This window comes from Saimiri boliviensis, chromosome X (genome assembly GCF_048565385.1).
Source record: "Saimiri boliviensis isolate mSaiBol1 chromosome X, mSaiBol1.pri, whole genome shotgun sequence".
NCBI lineage: Eukaryota > Metazoa > Chordata > Mammalia > Primates > Cebidae > Saimiri > Saimiri boliviensis.
Genome location: NC_133470.1, coordinates 135,474,014 through 135,490,256, shown reverse-complemented (window position 1 = coordinate 135,490,256; position 16,243 = coordinate 135,474,014). Strand labels below are relative to the sequence as shown.

The window sequence follows — 16,243 nt, the reverse complement described above, 5'->3', positions numbered from 1 at the left end:
AGTAATTTGCATTGCAAATAGATTACAAGTAAGTGACCTTTGCAAAGTGTTTCTGCCTAGCAAGTCCCTGGAATGAATCTGTTTTATTTAGGGAAGAGAGGCTAGAAAACAGAAATGTCACTTTCATTCTATGCTAAAAAAATGAAGAGTCTTCTTTCCGCTACACTTAAATATGATGATAAACATTTTCTTAAAAACCAATATATATATGATGACAGTCTCAAAGGTAAAAATCAGAATGTTTTTATATGAAGCATTACATACCCTTTCATTGGTAAAAAGAAAGTAGAATCTGTCAGAAATGTATTTGTTCTTTCGGGTCTATTGACATAAAAATGGGCTTGAGGGAGCCGGGCGCGGTGGCTCAAGCCTGTCATCCCAGCACTTTGGGAGGCCGAGGCGGGTGGATCACGTGGTCGAGAGATCGAGACCATCCTGGTCAACTTGGTGAAACCCCGTCTGTACTAAAAATACAAAAAATTAGCTGGGCATGATGGCTCGTGCCTGTAATCCCAGCTACTCAAGAGGCTGAGGCAGGAGAATTGCCTGAACCCAGGCGGCGGAGGTTGCGGTGAGCCGAGATGGTGCCATTGCACTCCAGCCTGGGTAACAAGGGCGAAACTCCGTCTCAAAAACAAAAACCAAAAAACAAAAAAAAAAAGAAAAAAAAGGGCTTGAGGATTGAAAGATTTAATATCACTTGTCAGCATGAGAGGGGCTGTTGTGTCATTAATGTGAATGCTAATACTTACATAGCATAAAAAAAGAACATAGGAAGTGGGCATCTCACTCTTAAAATCATGGTGTGTTCCGTAAGTGTCAGCTTTGAAGTAACTTTCCAGAAACAGTCTGATTTCCCCACTGACTTCCATTATAGAAGTAGAGCTGTGTTCCCATGGAAAATAAATTTAGCCCTAGGTTATAATAAAACACAGTGAAGAACTCAGATAATCTTATAAAGTCAAGTTCTTCAAGGCACAATTATCAGTACTTGATAAAATAATAGCACCACAAAATATTAATATACTATAGTAGATCTTAAAATAGTATGCCCCAGACTGCACTATGATTTTTCTTTACACTTCTAAGTCTATTGCTTTTCCATCTAAAGAAATTTTACTTCCGTGATCATGATTGATTTTTAATGGACTTAACTCTAATTTTAAACTGTTGATTTTGTTTCCTTTATTCTTTGTGGTTAGTCCACTTACCTTTTTGTAAAACATTCTTATCCATTAACAATCAAAAGTTACTAGCCATAGAAGAAAGACCAGAAGAAAGTGTTCCAGATTGTTCACAATACTTGTTTCTGAGTCAGAAATTTTAGTTATGTTTTTAAGATCTAAGTTGTAAAAAAAAGGTCATTTATATCTTCTATAATCAGAAAAAAATATAATTTCTTTCTATAAGTATAAATTTATATATAGTGAGATATCTTTAGTAGGACACATTTATATATTTGGTTCATTTTATGATTTATTTGGTAATGGTGGTTGTTAAGATCAGTTATTTCTTCAAAGTTTTTTTAGAAGTGGTAAAATTAGTTTCTGGAGATAATAGCTTCTACTTAATTTTCTAGAGCATACTACTCAACGTGTGGGCCTGGACCAGCAGCATCAGCATCACCTGGAAATTAGTTAGAAATGATCATTCTCAGGCCTGTGATCTGGGGCCCCAGCAAACAGCTATTTGTGTTTTAACAAACTTTTTGGGTGATTAGGTTGTAAAGCTACAGAAAATTCTCTCTAGATCTATAGCAGATTCTCTTTACCCCTCTCTCCCTCTATGTCCCTCTCTCGCTCCCCTTCCTCCTCTCCTGTCCCTCCTTCTCCCTCTTTCTCCTTTCTTGCCATGCCACTTCCTCTCCTTTATAGAGGAAAAGCAGTTTTTCTTCTCACCCATTGCTGGGTTTGTGGTTGATAACTCTGAAACAAAAGACAGATTCACAAGAGGAAAACTTATGGGTTAATTTAATATTAATTTTATGTGACACAGGATCCCTCAGAAATGAAGACCAAAAGAAATAGGTCAACTTGAGTTTTTTTTTTTTTTTTTTTTTTTTTTGAGATAGAGTCTTGCTCTGTCGCCCGGGCTGCAGTGTGTTGGTGTGATCTCGGCTCGCTGCAACCTCCGTCTCCGGGTTCAGGCGATTCTCCTGCCTCAGCCTCCCGAGGATCAGATTACAGGTGCCTGCCATCACACCCAGCTAATGTTTTGTATTTTTAGTAGAGACAGGGTTTCCACCGGTTAGCCAGGATGGTCTCCATCTCCTGACCTTGTGATCCACCTGCCTCAGCCTCCCAAAGTGCTAGAATTACAGGTGTGAACCACTGTGCCCGGCCAACTTATGTATGTTTATGATTAGGTTTGATGAAGAGCAGACAGTGGAGAAATACAATTGGGTGAAGGGAATGTGCTAATGAGCTGGGGGAACTTAGCAAGGCATGCTTGTTCAGGTTCTTCTCTGAGTCCGTGTATCTCCAGAGATAAGGACATTCTTTTCCTTCATGTATAGGAGGAGCAGCTGTGAAAAGAGGGTCTAATAACCTACTTCGGAGGCAATTAAGAGAATTATTTTCTTGCATGCTTCAGAATAAAAGGATTAGAAGAAAATCAGAGAGATCTCCCTGCTTTTGCTGATTTCTCAACTGCCAAGGTGCCATATTTTGGGGAATTGTATCTTGAACCCCATCACCTTCTTCCTTCTCTCTTTCCCCTCCTCATGTGAGTTATGCATGTATGTATGCACACACACACGCGCACACACACACACACACACATATAACTCATATACAGAATTCACTATAACCTCTTATCTCTATTTATATAGAGACATATATTAAAAAGAGAAAAACATATCTAGTTTTTTCTTCAAGGTTTTTGTCACTGTTTTCTACCTTTTTTATTTTTCTTTCAGTTCTCATGAGATCTGATGTTTTCTACCTTACCTGCAAAAATATATGAGGCCTTTTTCTGGTATTTATGCCTATGTGCTTTCATTTAGCGAACATTTTCTAACAAACATGTTCTGTGTGGTTACATATTGAATAGTTCTACCTAATTTAGAGATCTTCAAGACTCACTAACCAATGTAATGACTTTAAAAAATTATTTTGGGCTAAATTGTGTCTTCCACAAAATTCATATGTTGAAGTTCTAACCACCCAGTATTTCAGAATGGGACTATATTTGAACGTAGGGACTTTAAGGAAGTAATTAAGTTAAAATGATGAGGCTGGGCCCTAGTCCAATATGTCTGATGTAAGAAGAAGCAATTAGGAAACTGAAGAGACCTCAGAAGAAAGCAAACCCACCAAGACCCTGATCTCAGACTTCTAGCCTCCGGAGTTGTGAGAAAAGAAGTTTCTGTTGTTTAAGCCACCTAACCTGTGGTATTTTAACCATGGCAGCCCTAACAAACTATACACAAGTATTTGTGAATTACTAATGTATTTATAGAAGTGATGGTGATGGTTTCCTTCAATCTTAACACCTAGTGATTGCCTTTGAAAGGTACGGTTGAGTCATGTTCCTTAACAAAAAGCTACAGCTTTACAAAGAGTGCCAGAGAACAGTATGAAAAACTCTCCACCATGCACAACAACATGCTGAAGCTCTATGAGAATCTTGGAGAATACTTCATTTTTGACTCAAAGACAGTGAGCATAGAAGAGTTCTTTGGTGATCTCAACAACTTCCGAACTTTGTTTTTGGTGAGTAAATACATCTGAAAGCATTGCAAGGCCTGTTGCTTATATTTCTGAATGTCTTCCTTCTATTGTCATTTTATGTTCCTATTGACTATATCGATTTCATGTGACAGTTTTTTTTAACAAGAATTGACAGATATTTTATACCTGTGACATGGCTAAAAATTAAGTTATAAGTCATGGCTGGCTTAACATAATGGGGACCTAAATGAATTATTTTCAATGTTAGGTATACATGGGAAATATTTTACTGAAATTTTATAGAAAATGAATGAATTGGTACTTAAATAATCTCAATTTTTATATAGCATATTATAATTTTACATAGCTTAAAAATTATTATCTAGAATTGTTCACATAATAAATTCAAATGCTATGATTTACAAACAAGTTTCTTTCACAGCCTAAATGAGAAACTGATTTTGAATTGGACTGTGTAAATGATCTTGACTATCTAAAGTTTCTTTCACAATGTGGGCTCTTGTTTTAAACTGGAACTCTTGAGGATTACAGGAAATATTAGCATTAATTGGGGCAATTAGGCTACAAGTTATGATGCTAAAAGGAATCAAAGGCTATGCTATATAAATGCTGTGCCACCATGCCCAGCTAATTTTTTGTATTTTTAGTAGAGACGGGGTTTCACCATGTTGACCAGGATGGTCTCGATCTCTCGACCTCGTGATCCACCCGCCTCGGCCTCCCAAAGTGCTGGGATTACAGGCTTGAGCCACCGCGCCCGGCCTTATATATATATATCTTTATATATCTATATCTATATCTATATATAGATATAGATATCTTCTTTTAATATATATATCTTTACCTGTTTGAGATATATATATATACATATATATTTTATTTTCATCCATAATAATTCTTTTACATATTTAATATAACAATAGATTTTTTTTTTTTTTTTTTTTGAGACAGAGTCTGGCTTTGTTGCCCAGGCTGGAGTGCAATGGTGCGATCTTGGCTCACTGCAACCTCTGCCTCCTGGGTTCAAGTGATTCTCCTACCTCAGCCTCCCGAGTAGCTGGTATTACAGGTGCGTGCCACGCCTGGCTAATTTTTATATTTTTAGTAGAGGCAGGATTTCACCACATTGGCCAGACTCGTGTCAAACTCCTGACCTCAAATGATCCATCTGCCTCAGCCTCCCAACGTGCTGGGATTATAGGCGTGAGCCACCATGTCCAGCTTATATATTAGAAAGAAGGACCACTAGCAATAATCCCCAGCAGGAATGTCAGTTGGCAAACGGAGTCATTGCAGTGTGAGGTATGTTTCTATTCCCAAAGCAGTACTTTCTTTGTCAATGCTGTTTTCCGGTGAAATAATTTGATTTTGGTGTGACTTCATCTGTGAGATATGAATATGCTTGTGGAAATCAAATTACTTTCATGTCCTAACCCAGGGCCTATGACCCAGAGCACACCCCAACAGTGAAACAAGCGAGCTTTGGTCACAGAAGTTAAACCACAAACTTCCAGAAGTATGATCGTATGTCTTCTTTTTTTGCTGAAAATATTATTAGTTGATTTTGGTCTTTGACGTTTCATAGGGACACATACTTTTTGGCTAACCCATAATTAGTAGAATGTGTTCTGGCATTGAGAACAGGGGTAAGACAAAGTGGCCAAATCATTTTCAAAACTCAGAAGCTGATTATGTGCTATGAACAGTTAAGCACACAGGTTATATCTACTTGGATTATTTTCAAAAAGGAAAAAAATGTGCATTGAAAAGGAATGAGGACCACAAAATATACTTTAGTTGACACACTGAAATAAATCCAATAATTTTTTTGTAACAATATCTGTGGGTGAGTGGATATATAAGAATATACATGTGAGCTGGGCGCGGTGTCTGACGCCTGTAATCCCAGCACTTTGGGAGGCCAAGTTGGGTGGATCACGAGGTCAGGAGTTCAAGACCACCCTGACTAACATGGTGAAACCCCGCATCTACTAAAAATACAAAAATTAGCCAGGCAAGGCGGCGCATGCATATAATCTCAGCTACTCAGGAGGCTGAGGCAGAGAACTGCTTGAACCAGGGAGGTAGAGGTTGCAGTGAGCTGAGATCATGCCACTGCACTCCAGCCTGGGTGACAGAGCAAGACTGTCTCAAAAAAAAAAAAAAAAAAGAATATATATGTATATATGTGGCTGTGTGCAGTGGCTTACATCTGTAATCCCAGCCCTTTGGGAGGCCAAGGAGGGTGGATTACCTCAGGTCGAGAGTTTGAGGCCACCCTGGCCAACAGGATGAAACCCTGTCTCTACTAAAAATATAAAAATTAGCCAGGCATGGTGGCAGGCACCTGTAATCCCAGCTACTCAGAAGACTGAGGCAGGAGAGTCACTTGAACCTGAGAGGCAGAGGTTGCAGTGAGCCGTTGGAGACAGAGTAAGACTGTGTCTCAAATAAATCAAAGTGACTCTCCTGCCACCATGCCTGGCTAATTTTTATATTTTTAGTAGAGACAGGGTTTCATCCATTACCTCCCCAATCCACAGACACAGAATAGTAGATGGGCTACTTCCCCCATGTTGCAGCATTCTTTTAATGATAATTCCAGTGTTACAGCCTATGTGCACTCATATTAGCCAGCTGCCTAGAAGGCTAGGAACTCTACTTATACCACTTCTCAATCAAAATTTGTTTTTTAAGAATGTAACAATATTATTGTTTAGGAGACCTGATTTTTTTGCCTTGGTACTGCCACTACAAAGCCGTGTGACTTCGAGTAAGTCATTTATCCTTTCTAGCTATCCGTTTCTGTCTGTCTTTTGTCAAATGAAAGAGTTAGAGGATTGATCACTAAGAACTCTATTCCTTGTTGGTCTGAATCACCATGAGAATTTCAGAGATGGCAGTCATATATATTACATACATATGGAGGATATGTTTTATGTCTTTCTGCTGACTTCACGTGTAGCTTGAGTAGAAAGTAAGAATTTGTCACATATTGTTACTGATTATAAATAATTGAATATTCTTGGCCAGGCGTGGTGGTTCACACCTGTAATCCCAGCACTTTGGGAGGCCAAGGTGGGTGGATCACCTGAGGTCGGGACTTCAAAACCAGCCTGACCGACATGGAGAAACTCTGTCTCTACTAAAAATACAAAATTAGCCAGGCATGGTGGCACATGCTTGTAATCTCAGCTACTCGGGAGGCTGAGGCAGGGGAATCGTTTGAACCTGGGAGGCAGAGGGCTGCAGTGAGCCAAGATCACGCCATTGCGCTCCGGCCTTGGCAACAAGAGCGAAAGTCTGTCTCAAGAAAACAAAACAAAACAAAGCAAAACAAAAATAATAATTTGATATTCTTGTGTCCAGTTTCATGTCCATTTAAGTTAATTTCTTGAGACCCTGTTAAGATTTACTTTCAAAACAAGTATTCAGATCCTAAAATGTGTCAACCAATCTGAAACACTTACCTAATGCACTCTTGGCCAGCCATTGACATCTTTTCCTTATATAACAGTACTGCTACCACTTCTATCTGCAAATCTTTATCAACTTGCTGCCATGACAATTAGGTGTGTAACATAGTAACCGTTTTGAACATGGGTGGGTCATATAACCTCTCTGGGCATTTGTTTCCTTGTCTATAAAAGACAGAAAATAATTTAAGTCATGACTTCCTTACTATGTGAAAAAACCTTTCCATTAATTATTGAGAGCCAACTTCATTTTGGTAATGCTCCGGTTCACAGATAAAAGGAAGAGAAGGATTTCTCTCTATCATGACTGGAGACAGACAAACAAATGCAATATAATTTGATAAGTGCTGCCATAGAAATATGTTAAAGTGTGATAATAATATAAAGGAGGAACTGCCTAACTCTGCCTGTGTTGGCCAGAGAGGCCTTCATAGAAAAAGTGACATTTGAGCAGAGTCTTGAAAAATCCATAGGCATTTGACAAGCGGACTTTGACAAGCAGGTTTAAGGTTTTTATACCTGACCTTTAAGTTGAAGATTCCTAAATCAACATCACCAACTTCAGTCAATCATTTGTGCTCACCATGTTCCTGTTTCATAGTGAACTTAAAGTGATTTCAGTCTCCCAGGGGAGGGAAGAACCTTGAAAGAGAGGCAAAAATTGTAATCGCCAGAAGTTCCCATTTTCTTAGTGCTTTGTGTGTTTGGCCTCAGGGTTCTTAGCACTAAAAGCGTATTGGACTATAGATGGAAGCAATAAAATACCAGTAGTGCTGAGAAGAAAATAAGAGTTCTGATTCATGTGCTACCAGAAATTACTTCCAAATGAGCTCAGAGTTTCATCTTGGGAGATCTATTTGGCATGTGTAGCATAAACAAAATGCATATACCAAAAAATCTTCCTCAGATAGAGATATCCTCTAAAATAGGGGGCAAACAGAAATAAACAAAAGACGTTGACATTATAGATTAAGACCTTTTTCAAAGTAATCACTTCAAATGAATGAAAGTAGAATTGGGTAATGTCTATGGAATACTTCTCTATTAGTTAATATTCATATTCTGTATTACCTAATGAGGATATTAAAGGTATTCCAGATGAATGTACAATATATTGGTATTAAGATATATGTAATTAGAAACATTTCTGAATTCAGAATTAAGACTCTCTAGTTAATTTCTCAGAGATTTCATAAGAGTTTAAAGAGCAGCATACGATATAGACAAAATTCATAGCCGCTAGATTTAAGTTGAATATTTTGTGGAAGAAAGTCAAATTCCATGATAGATAATGGAGACTCAGGAGGGTTTTTGGGGTAGGAGGGGTGTGGATAATGAGAAAAGTTACTTAATGGGTAGGATATATGTTATTCGGGTGATAGACACCCTAAAAGCTGACTTGACCACTGTGCAGTCCATGCAGGTAACAGAATTATACTTGTACCCCATAAGTATAAATAAAAAAATCCAATTCCATATTTATGCAATGTCTAAACATCATTTTTGCTTATTCTCATTTATGTGCTTCAGTCATTCTGCTAGTTCAAATAGTTGACTGCACAAATAGTCTTTTTTTTCTTTTGAGATACTGTGAATGGAATATTCAAAATCACTGAACCGTATATGTTTCACCACCATGCAGTATCTTGCTTAGGCATAAAAATTAATTTCAGCTGTTGGGAAAGTGTTCGAGGCAAGTATTATACTTCGATAACTTTCATAGCTCCAAATAAATTATGGAAAATTCTTCTTTTCTGTTTTAAATCTGTCGGTTTCCTACTGCTTCCGTGTGTTTTTGTTTTGTTTTGTTTTTAAAGAACAATATGTTACCCAGGCACTCCATAAATATTTGTTGTGCGCGTCCTCATTCTGTACCTCATATACTAGAAATATAGGAATAAGGCTTTGCAGAATTATTAGATTCATTGACATAACTTGAAAATGTTACCGTTGCTGTTTATCATGCTAGCCGATTTCTCCTCAACAAAATCAGTATGTGCTACTCTTCATTTGATAAACTTTGGAACAGCTCCTAGATGAGCACTAAAATTGCTAAGTGTTAAGATGCTAAATGATACCAAGTAATCATAGTGTTTTATGCCATTGTTCAGTCTTAACTGCTTCTACTTTCCAGACTGACTGATCAATCGAGACAGGGTCTTACTCTGTTTCCCAGGCTGGAGTGCAGTGGTGTGGTCATAACTCATTGTATTCTCAAACTCCTGGGCTCAAGTGATCCTCCCACCTCAGCATCCTGAGTAACTAGGACTACAGGCATGCACCACTATGCTTGACTGAATTTTTAATTTTTACTGTAGTAGAGATGAGGTCTCACTATGTTGCCCAGGCTGATCTTGTATTCCTGGCCTCAAGCATTCCTCCTGCCTCAACCTCTCAAAAATGCTGGGATTACATGCGTGAGCCACTGTGCCTGATCGTAGATAACTTTTGAATCCATCCATTTCTCTCCAAGCGCATTGATGCTATTTGAGTTCCTAGCTTTAACCCTTTCTTAGCTGGACTATAATAATGACCTTCTGACTGGTGTCTGTATCTTCTTCTCTTACTCGTTTTTATTTCCTAATCCATTCACCCCATTTTAGTCAGAATAAAATTAAAAACAAAAGAAAGTAAAGAAAATAACCTTAGTTTCCTGACTTAAGATTCTTTCATAACTTCCCTGTGGCCTCAGGATAAATGTGAACTTTTTTTTTTTTTTTTTGAGATAGAACCTTGCTCTGTTGCCCAGGCTGGAGTGGAGTTGCACAATCTCAGCTCACTGCAACCTCCACCCCCTGGGTTCAAGTGATTCTCCTGCCTTAGCCTCCTGAGTAACTAGGATTACAGGGTGCCCACCATCATGCTTAGCTAATTTTTGTATTTTTAGTAGAGACATGGTTTTGCCATGTTGGCTAGGGTGGTCTCAAACTCCTGACCTCAGGTGCTCCACCTGCCTTGGCCTCCCAAAGTGGTAGGATTACAGGCATGAGCCACCGAGCCAGCCAAAATATGAGCTTTTTAAACTAAAATGGTTTACAAAATCAAAAGAGGTATGGTTACTTTAAAGGCCAGACCATCTATGGTTGGCTCCGAATGGGCCGCAATCACTTCGATTGAACTCTCCTCCCATATTGGGAAATGTTATGGCTGGAAAGTAGAAGCAGAACAAGACAATAGCAAGTTTCTTCCTTTTTTTTTTTTTTTTTGAGACGGAGTTTCGCTCTTGTTGCCCAGGCTGGAGTGCAATGGCGCGGTCTCGGCTCACCGCAACCTCCGCCTCCTGAGTTCAGGCAATTCTCCTGCCTCAGCCTCCTGAGTAGCTGGGATTACAGGCACACACCACCACGCCCAGCTAATTTTCTGTATTTTTAGTAGAGATGGGGTTTCACCATGTTGACCAGGATGGTCTCGATCTCTTGACCGTGTGATCCACCCGCCTTGGCCTCCCAAAGTGCTGGGATTACAGGCTTGAGCCACCGCGCCCGGCCAGACAATAGCAAGTTTCTAAGAGGAACTGTATCTCTTAGAACAAAGAGAAACAGGAAGCACCATATGAAAACTCGAAGAAGGCTGAAAGTCCAAAGTATGATTGTCATTATGCCTTTATTGCTCCCATAGCTGGTGTGACATGGAGAGTTGTAACAACCAAGTTCACTCTTAGGTTAATTCTCAGGGATGTTCTTCCTTCTATCTTAAGTAATTAATTGTTTTTTAAAAAACCTGAACTTGTCTGAGAGCACCCTGTGTAGTCGTGTTGGCTCATGAGGACAATTAATTTTGAAAAACTCTCATCTCTCTTAAGCTATCTTCTCTTTTACAAGGCCTCAATCATGTCTAAATCTAAACTAATTGGAAAGCCAATGAGTACATTTGCATTTAGTTAGACTCGAAAGACTAAATTGATAATATACAGAAAATTTTATTCATTTGTTAGCGGTAATTTACATTTAAAGAAATGAGGGCCGGGCGCGGTGGCTCAAGCCTGTCATCCCAGCACTTTGGGAGGCCGAGGCGGGTGGATCACGAGGTCGAGAGATCGAGACCATCCTGTTCAACATGGTGAAACCCCGTCTCTACTAAGAATACAAAAAATTAGCTGGGCATGGTGGCGCATGCCTGTAATCTCAGCTACTCGTGAGGCTGAGGCAGGAGAATTGCCTGAACCCAGGAGGCAGAGGTTGCGGTGAGCCGAGATCGCACCATTGCACTCCAGCCTGGGTAACAAGAGCAAAACTCCGTCTCCAAAAAAAAAAAAAAAAATGAGGGTGAATTTTTACATGAAAGGATTGTGTATATAATCTCTGATGCAAAGACTTGTTAGTTTGACATTTTTATACCAAGCACTTGACATTAGGAAAAAAAAAAAACAGACTTTACTGCAGTATTATAAAAATGATAAGCTTATTTAAGAAGCCAAATATATTGTTTAATAAAGTAGTGTCTTAATCAGTAATGTAAATTCTGACATCTAGAATTCCATCATCCAGAAATATTTATTAGATACCTCATAAGGTGATACCTCTTTGCTTTGCCAATAAAGTGGTAATATTCTGAAAAGAACCTGAAGAAGCTGCAAGACCCTGATGGGCTTCTTTAATAATATAGTTTTCTTTGTAAACTAGACATCGCCAGGTCCCTTCATCTATGAATTCAGAGGGGGTGGCCTCAGTAACAGTGATTCAAATATCCCAGTTATCTCCTCTCTTGCCCCACTGGCAGGACTCAAGCCTTTACTCCTAAAAGTACATCTGGAGTCATTTCATGGGTGCTGAAAACATGTCATCTGTAGTCACCATTTGACATTTGCTCACAAATCAGCAGCTGAGTGCCTGTATTCTACAGTCATGAAAATATAGCAATGAGCAAAACAGACAAAGTCCCTGCCTGTCCTGTCTTGCTATAGCTTCAGCTCTGTTCTGCTAAGTACTTTTTGCTGGCAGAGCTGCTTGTGGTTGCCTTTAATGAAAATCCCTATGTGTGGGCCAAGGGTGCACTTTCTTCCTGCTCCAATTTTGCCATCAATCTTAAAGTACCATCGTGGTATTATGTTCAGTGCAAAAGTAGCCATGCGTTACAGGACACTTCATAAAAACAGTGCCTTTTGCATTTCTTCTGATCACTTTCTCCTTGGAGAGTAAAAACTGTTTCAACTCCTAGAGACCTGAAGGGGATCCTAAAATCAGAAGCCCTTCCATGGCCCTCCTTCCTCCCTTTGGTTCAAGTGCCTAGGCATGTATCTTCTTTTTCCTAGAAGCTGAGAATAAATAAAATGCCAGCATAAATCGTTTCATGCAAATAGAGCCCTACAGGCCCACCAACTCACTCTAGTTAATCATATACACCCAGATAATTCCCTTTGAGCTCAGCTGGGACCACCCTCGGTACATAGCCTTAGGTTTATTTTGATCTATTGCAATTCTTTGAAAATAGGCAGTCCATGTAAAATATATGGTAACTCTATTAAACAGAATATTTGACCAGAATACCTCATTCCCCAGCTGTGCCAGAGAGCAGACTGCTGTATTTTACACATATCGTTGAATTCTTCCTTAGAATGAGATGTCACCTATCAACTGTCGTATTCTCTTTGACTGTTTACTTTGGGCCAGAAGTGGATGTCCTATTTTACTTATATGATTTTTTCTTGTAGAGAAAAGCTAAATATCATATCATAGGGAACTGAAGGAATGTGTAATAAGGGAAGACATAGTTTAAAGAAAACTTAAAGTCCCTGGCATGATAAAAAATATTTACTGGTATGGATAGTTTTTAAATATGTATACATTTTAGATTAATATTGTAAAACTAAAAAATACCGTAATTATTTCTAAAAAATATTTATAAAAGTTGTCAGAATTGTTTATGACAAGCTGAATCTTGCCCTTTAAACCTCTGACAATATAATAATTAACAATGAAAACATTAACAAAATCAGTTCAAAGCCACCTTTTCCTATTAAAGTCTAGTAAGAACTAGAATCAGGAAACAAAATGTGTAATCTTTATTTCCAGCAACAACACCTCATACAGAATTTTTCACAGAAGTCTTCCCCATAACTAAGTTATTATCGAATTATGTCCAAACACCAGGAAGTGGGAAAGCGTAAGATAAGCAATATGGTGTACAAGCTGACCTTTTCCAGAGGTCTTAAGATTGGCCAGAGGGTATTGATTGTGATCGGAGCATTCCTGTTTCAACCTGAGCATGAAGATCCCTGAGGTTAATACTGCTGGTGGCACCCTCGCAGCTGGCTGAATTTTTCTTGATTCTGCTTCATCCTGTTTTGTTTGTCCATTTGCTAATTAATCTTCTATCAGAAAAGATGCCCTCGCCCCTGAATAAGGCAGTGCCCATTGAGCTCCTTTTGTCTGGTATGCCTGCCCCCTCTTCTCCTCCTTCTTCCTTCTTCCAGTGGTCTACCAACTTGTTCAAGTCATTTCCTCTAAGAAGCCCTCCCTAACGCTTCCATTTTGGTGTGGATTACTCTTCTGTGTGCTCTTATACTTCCGGCCCAGCACATTTTACCCTTAATATGCTCATCTCCATACCCTCAGTGATGAGTACTATAATTAGCCTACTGTGAGTCAAACACACTGCTGATCTCTAAGGATATATATGAATGGTTGAATGAAGTAATAGAACAATGAGTGACTCAAACAACAAAAAAAAATTAAAAATCAAAATATTTGCTGTCCAAAGCTCACATTCCAGTGGGAAGGGCAATCAAAGAACAAATAATAATAATGAAATATAATACATATGTACAGAGAGCTTATAAGCACAGAGGAGTGAGGCCTTTCTTCTGTCTGATTTAAGGAAGGCTTCCAAGACACAGGGACGTGTGAACTGGGTCTGATCATTGTTTGGCCTTGCTTTCCTTTGTGTTCTCCCCCACCCCATTTGGTGTTTAATTTTAATGGTAAACATCCACTGTCTCCTAGTTTTCCATGCTGAGTTCCAAGTGGAAAAACAGCTATTTCGTTGCCAGAGAAGCAGTTACCAGCTAATTATGATGATGTAAAGGTTATTTGGCATATGCTTGGATGAGCAGTCACCAAGCTTCAGTTATTTCTTAAGACCGACAGTTGTCCTGAGCAATAGGACAATTGATGCAGAATATCTAGGGCAAAAGCAACTGCTTACAGTCTGACTTGAGGCCGGGCACGGTGGCTCACACCTGTAATCCCAGCATTTTGAGAGGCCGAGCTGCACAGATCACGAGGTCAGGAGATCAAGACCATCCTGGCCAACATGGTGAAAAAATACAAAAAACTACAAAAATAAGCTGGGCGTGGTGGCACGCACCTGTAGTTTCAGCTACTCGGGAGGCTGAGGCAGGTGAATCGCTTGAACCCTGGAGGCAGAGGTTGCAGTAAGCCAAGATTGCACCACTGCACTCCAGGCTGGCAACAGAACAAGACTCTGTCTCAAAAAAAAAAAAAAAAAAAAAAAAAAAGTCTGAGTTACCTGTTGTTAATTTAGGCTAGTGGTTCTTACCCAGGGGTGATTTTGCCTCCCCAGGGACATTTGGCAAGATCTAGAGACATTTTTGGTTATCACAACTAAGTAGGATCTGCAAATGGCTTCAAGTGGCTGAAACCAGAAACACTGGTAACGATCCTGCAATGTACAGGGTTTTTCAATCTCAACATTCCTGACATTTTGGGCCTCCCACAACAAATACACATTCAGCCCAAAATGTCAGGAATGTTGAGATTGAAAAACCCTGTTTCAGGGTTACCTGCAAAAGAGGGGTTTTTTTATTATATTAAAAAAAATCAATGGAAAACAATATTCAGTAGTCTAAATTAATAAGCAAAATCTGTACTAGATAAGTTAATAACATATCTGTCACATTGATGTAATGTTTTCACAATTTCAAATGTCAGTTTGATCACTGTATTGTTTCAGTTACTAATTTTCTCTATATCTTTGAAACATCCCAGTTTATATGGCTTGTAGAATTTTTAAATTACCAATCATGCATGTAAATTGTAGGAAAATTAGAAAATATAGATACTAAAAAGAAACAGACTGTTGACTGAAATTCCGCTACCCAGAGTTATTTAATATTAATACCTTGGCGCTTAACCTTCCAGGCATTTCCCTGTGCATGTACATATGTATTTTTAGATTGTGCATTTGTTTTTCTTAAAATAATAAAAAGTCTTCTGAAAAATTGTTTTAAATTTATATTTTCTTGTAAAAAGGCTAGTGGCTCATGCTTGTATGGATGTTTCCATACACATTCAGTGTCTAGTGCCCATGGTTATGTCTTCCTTTGTGATTAAACATGTTAATTGGCTCATTTCATGATGTCTTTTTCCAAACACCTGGTCTTTGGCACCGTGCTAACAATCGTGACTACCGTAAGCCATCTGTAAATGGACCGGTGGAATCTTGATTTCTGTTTTTATATTCTACATAATACCCTCATCAACCTTCCCTGTGTCGAGGGGCCTTAAATCAGTAATTGGTGCCTGGCCAGTTGGGCCTATTCACACTAGTGTGTCTTAAGCACTTTGCTGCTGTTCTCTGCTGTGCACTTTGACTTAAGAAACATTATTCACCTCAGCTAGGGTGTTCTATCATGGTTTCTAATCTAATCACAAAAATTCTTAAGAAAAGCAATGTTATGATTCAAAAATGAGAGGGCGTGTGTGTGTGTGTGTGTGTGTGTGTGTGTATTTTGTTTCTGTCATCTTCTTCTTGAACCAATCTTAATAATAAGACAGCTGCTATTTTTGCTCATATCTCCATTTCAATTTCTGTTTCTGCAAATATATGGTTTCAGAATATTCAGAATTTCCCAACATTGTGCACGGGGATTGGGCAAACCAGAGAATACATAGTATAGCTGAAAAGCCAATCATCCATTCAAATCTTGGCATTTTGAAACGGAAGATCCTCCATTATTCTTCAGGGATCTTATATATTTTGTGTTCAAACGACTAGACTACTCAATATGACAGTGCAGTTGTAGTCATTTTATTTTTCAAATTTTATTAATCAGGCACAAAAGTGCCAAACTTTATATCGGAGACACTGTAGTTTGGAGTAGTATATTATTTGTTT

At 38.7% G+C, this 16,243-nt stretch overlaps 1 protein-coding gene across 5 annotated transcripts in view; it reads left to right on the top strand.

The window, feature by feature from the left end:
• The window catches only part of DIAPH2 (diaphanous related formin 2), a 914,837-nt gene that overhangs the window by 658,487 nt on the left and 240,107 nt on the right, over positions 1–16,243 (top strand). For all 5 annotated transcript variants that reach the window (XM_074391645.1, XM_074391644.1, XM_074391643.1 and 2 more), the window contains one exon: positions 3,550–3,713. In XM_074391645.1, the coding sequence (XP_074247746.1) occupies positions 3,550–3,713 (164 nt within the window). The remainder of the gene's footprint in view (positions 1–3,549; positions 3,714–16,243) is intronic.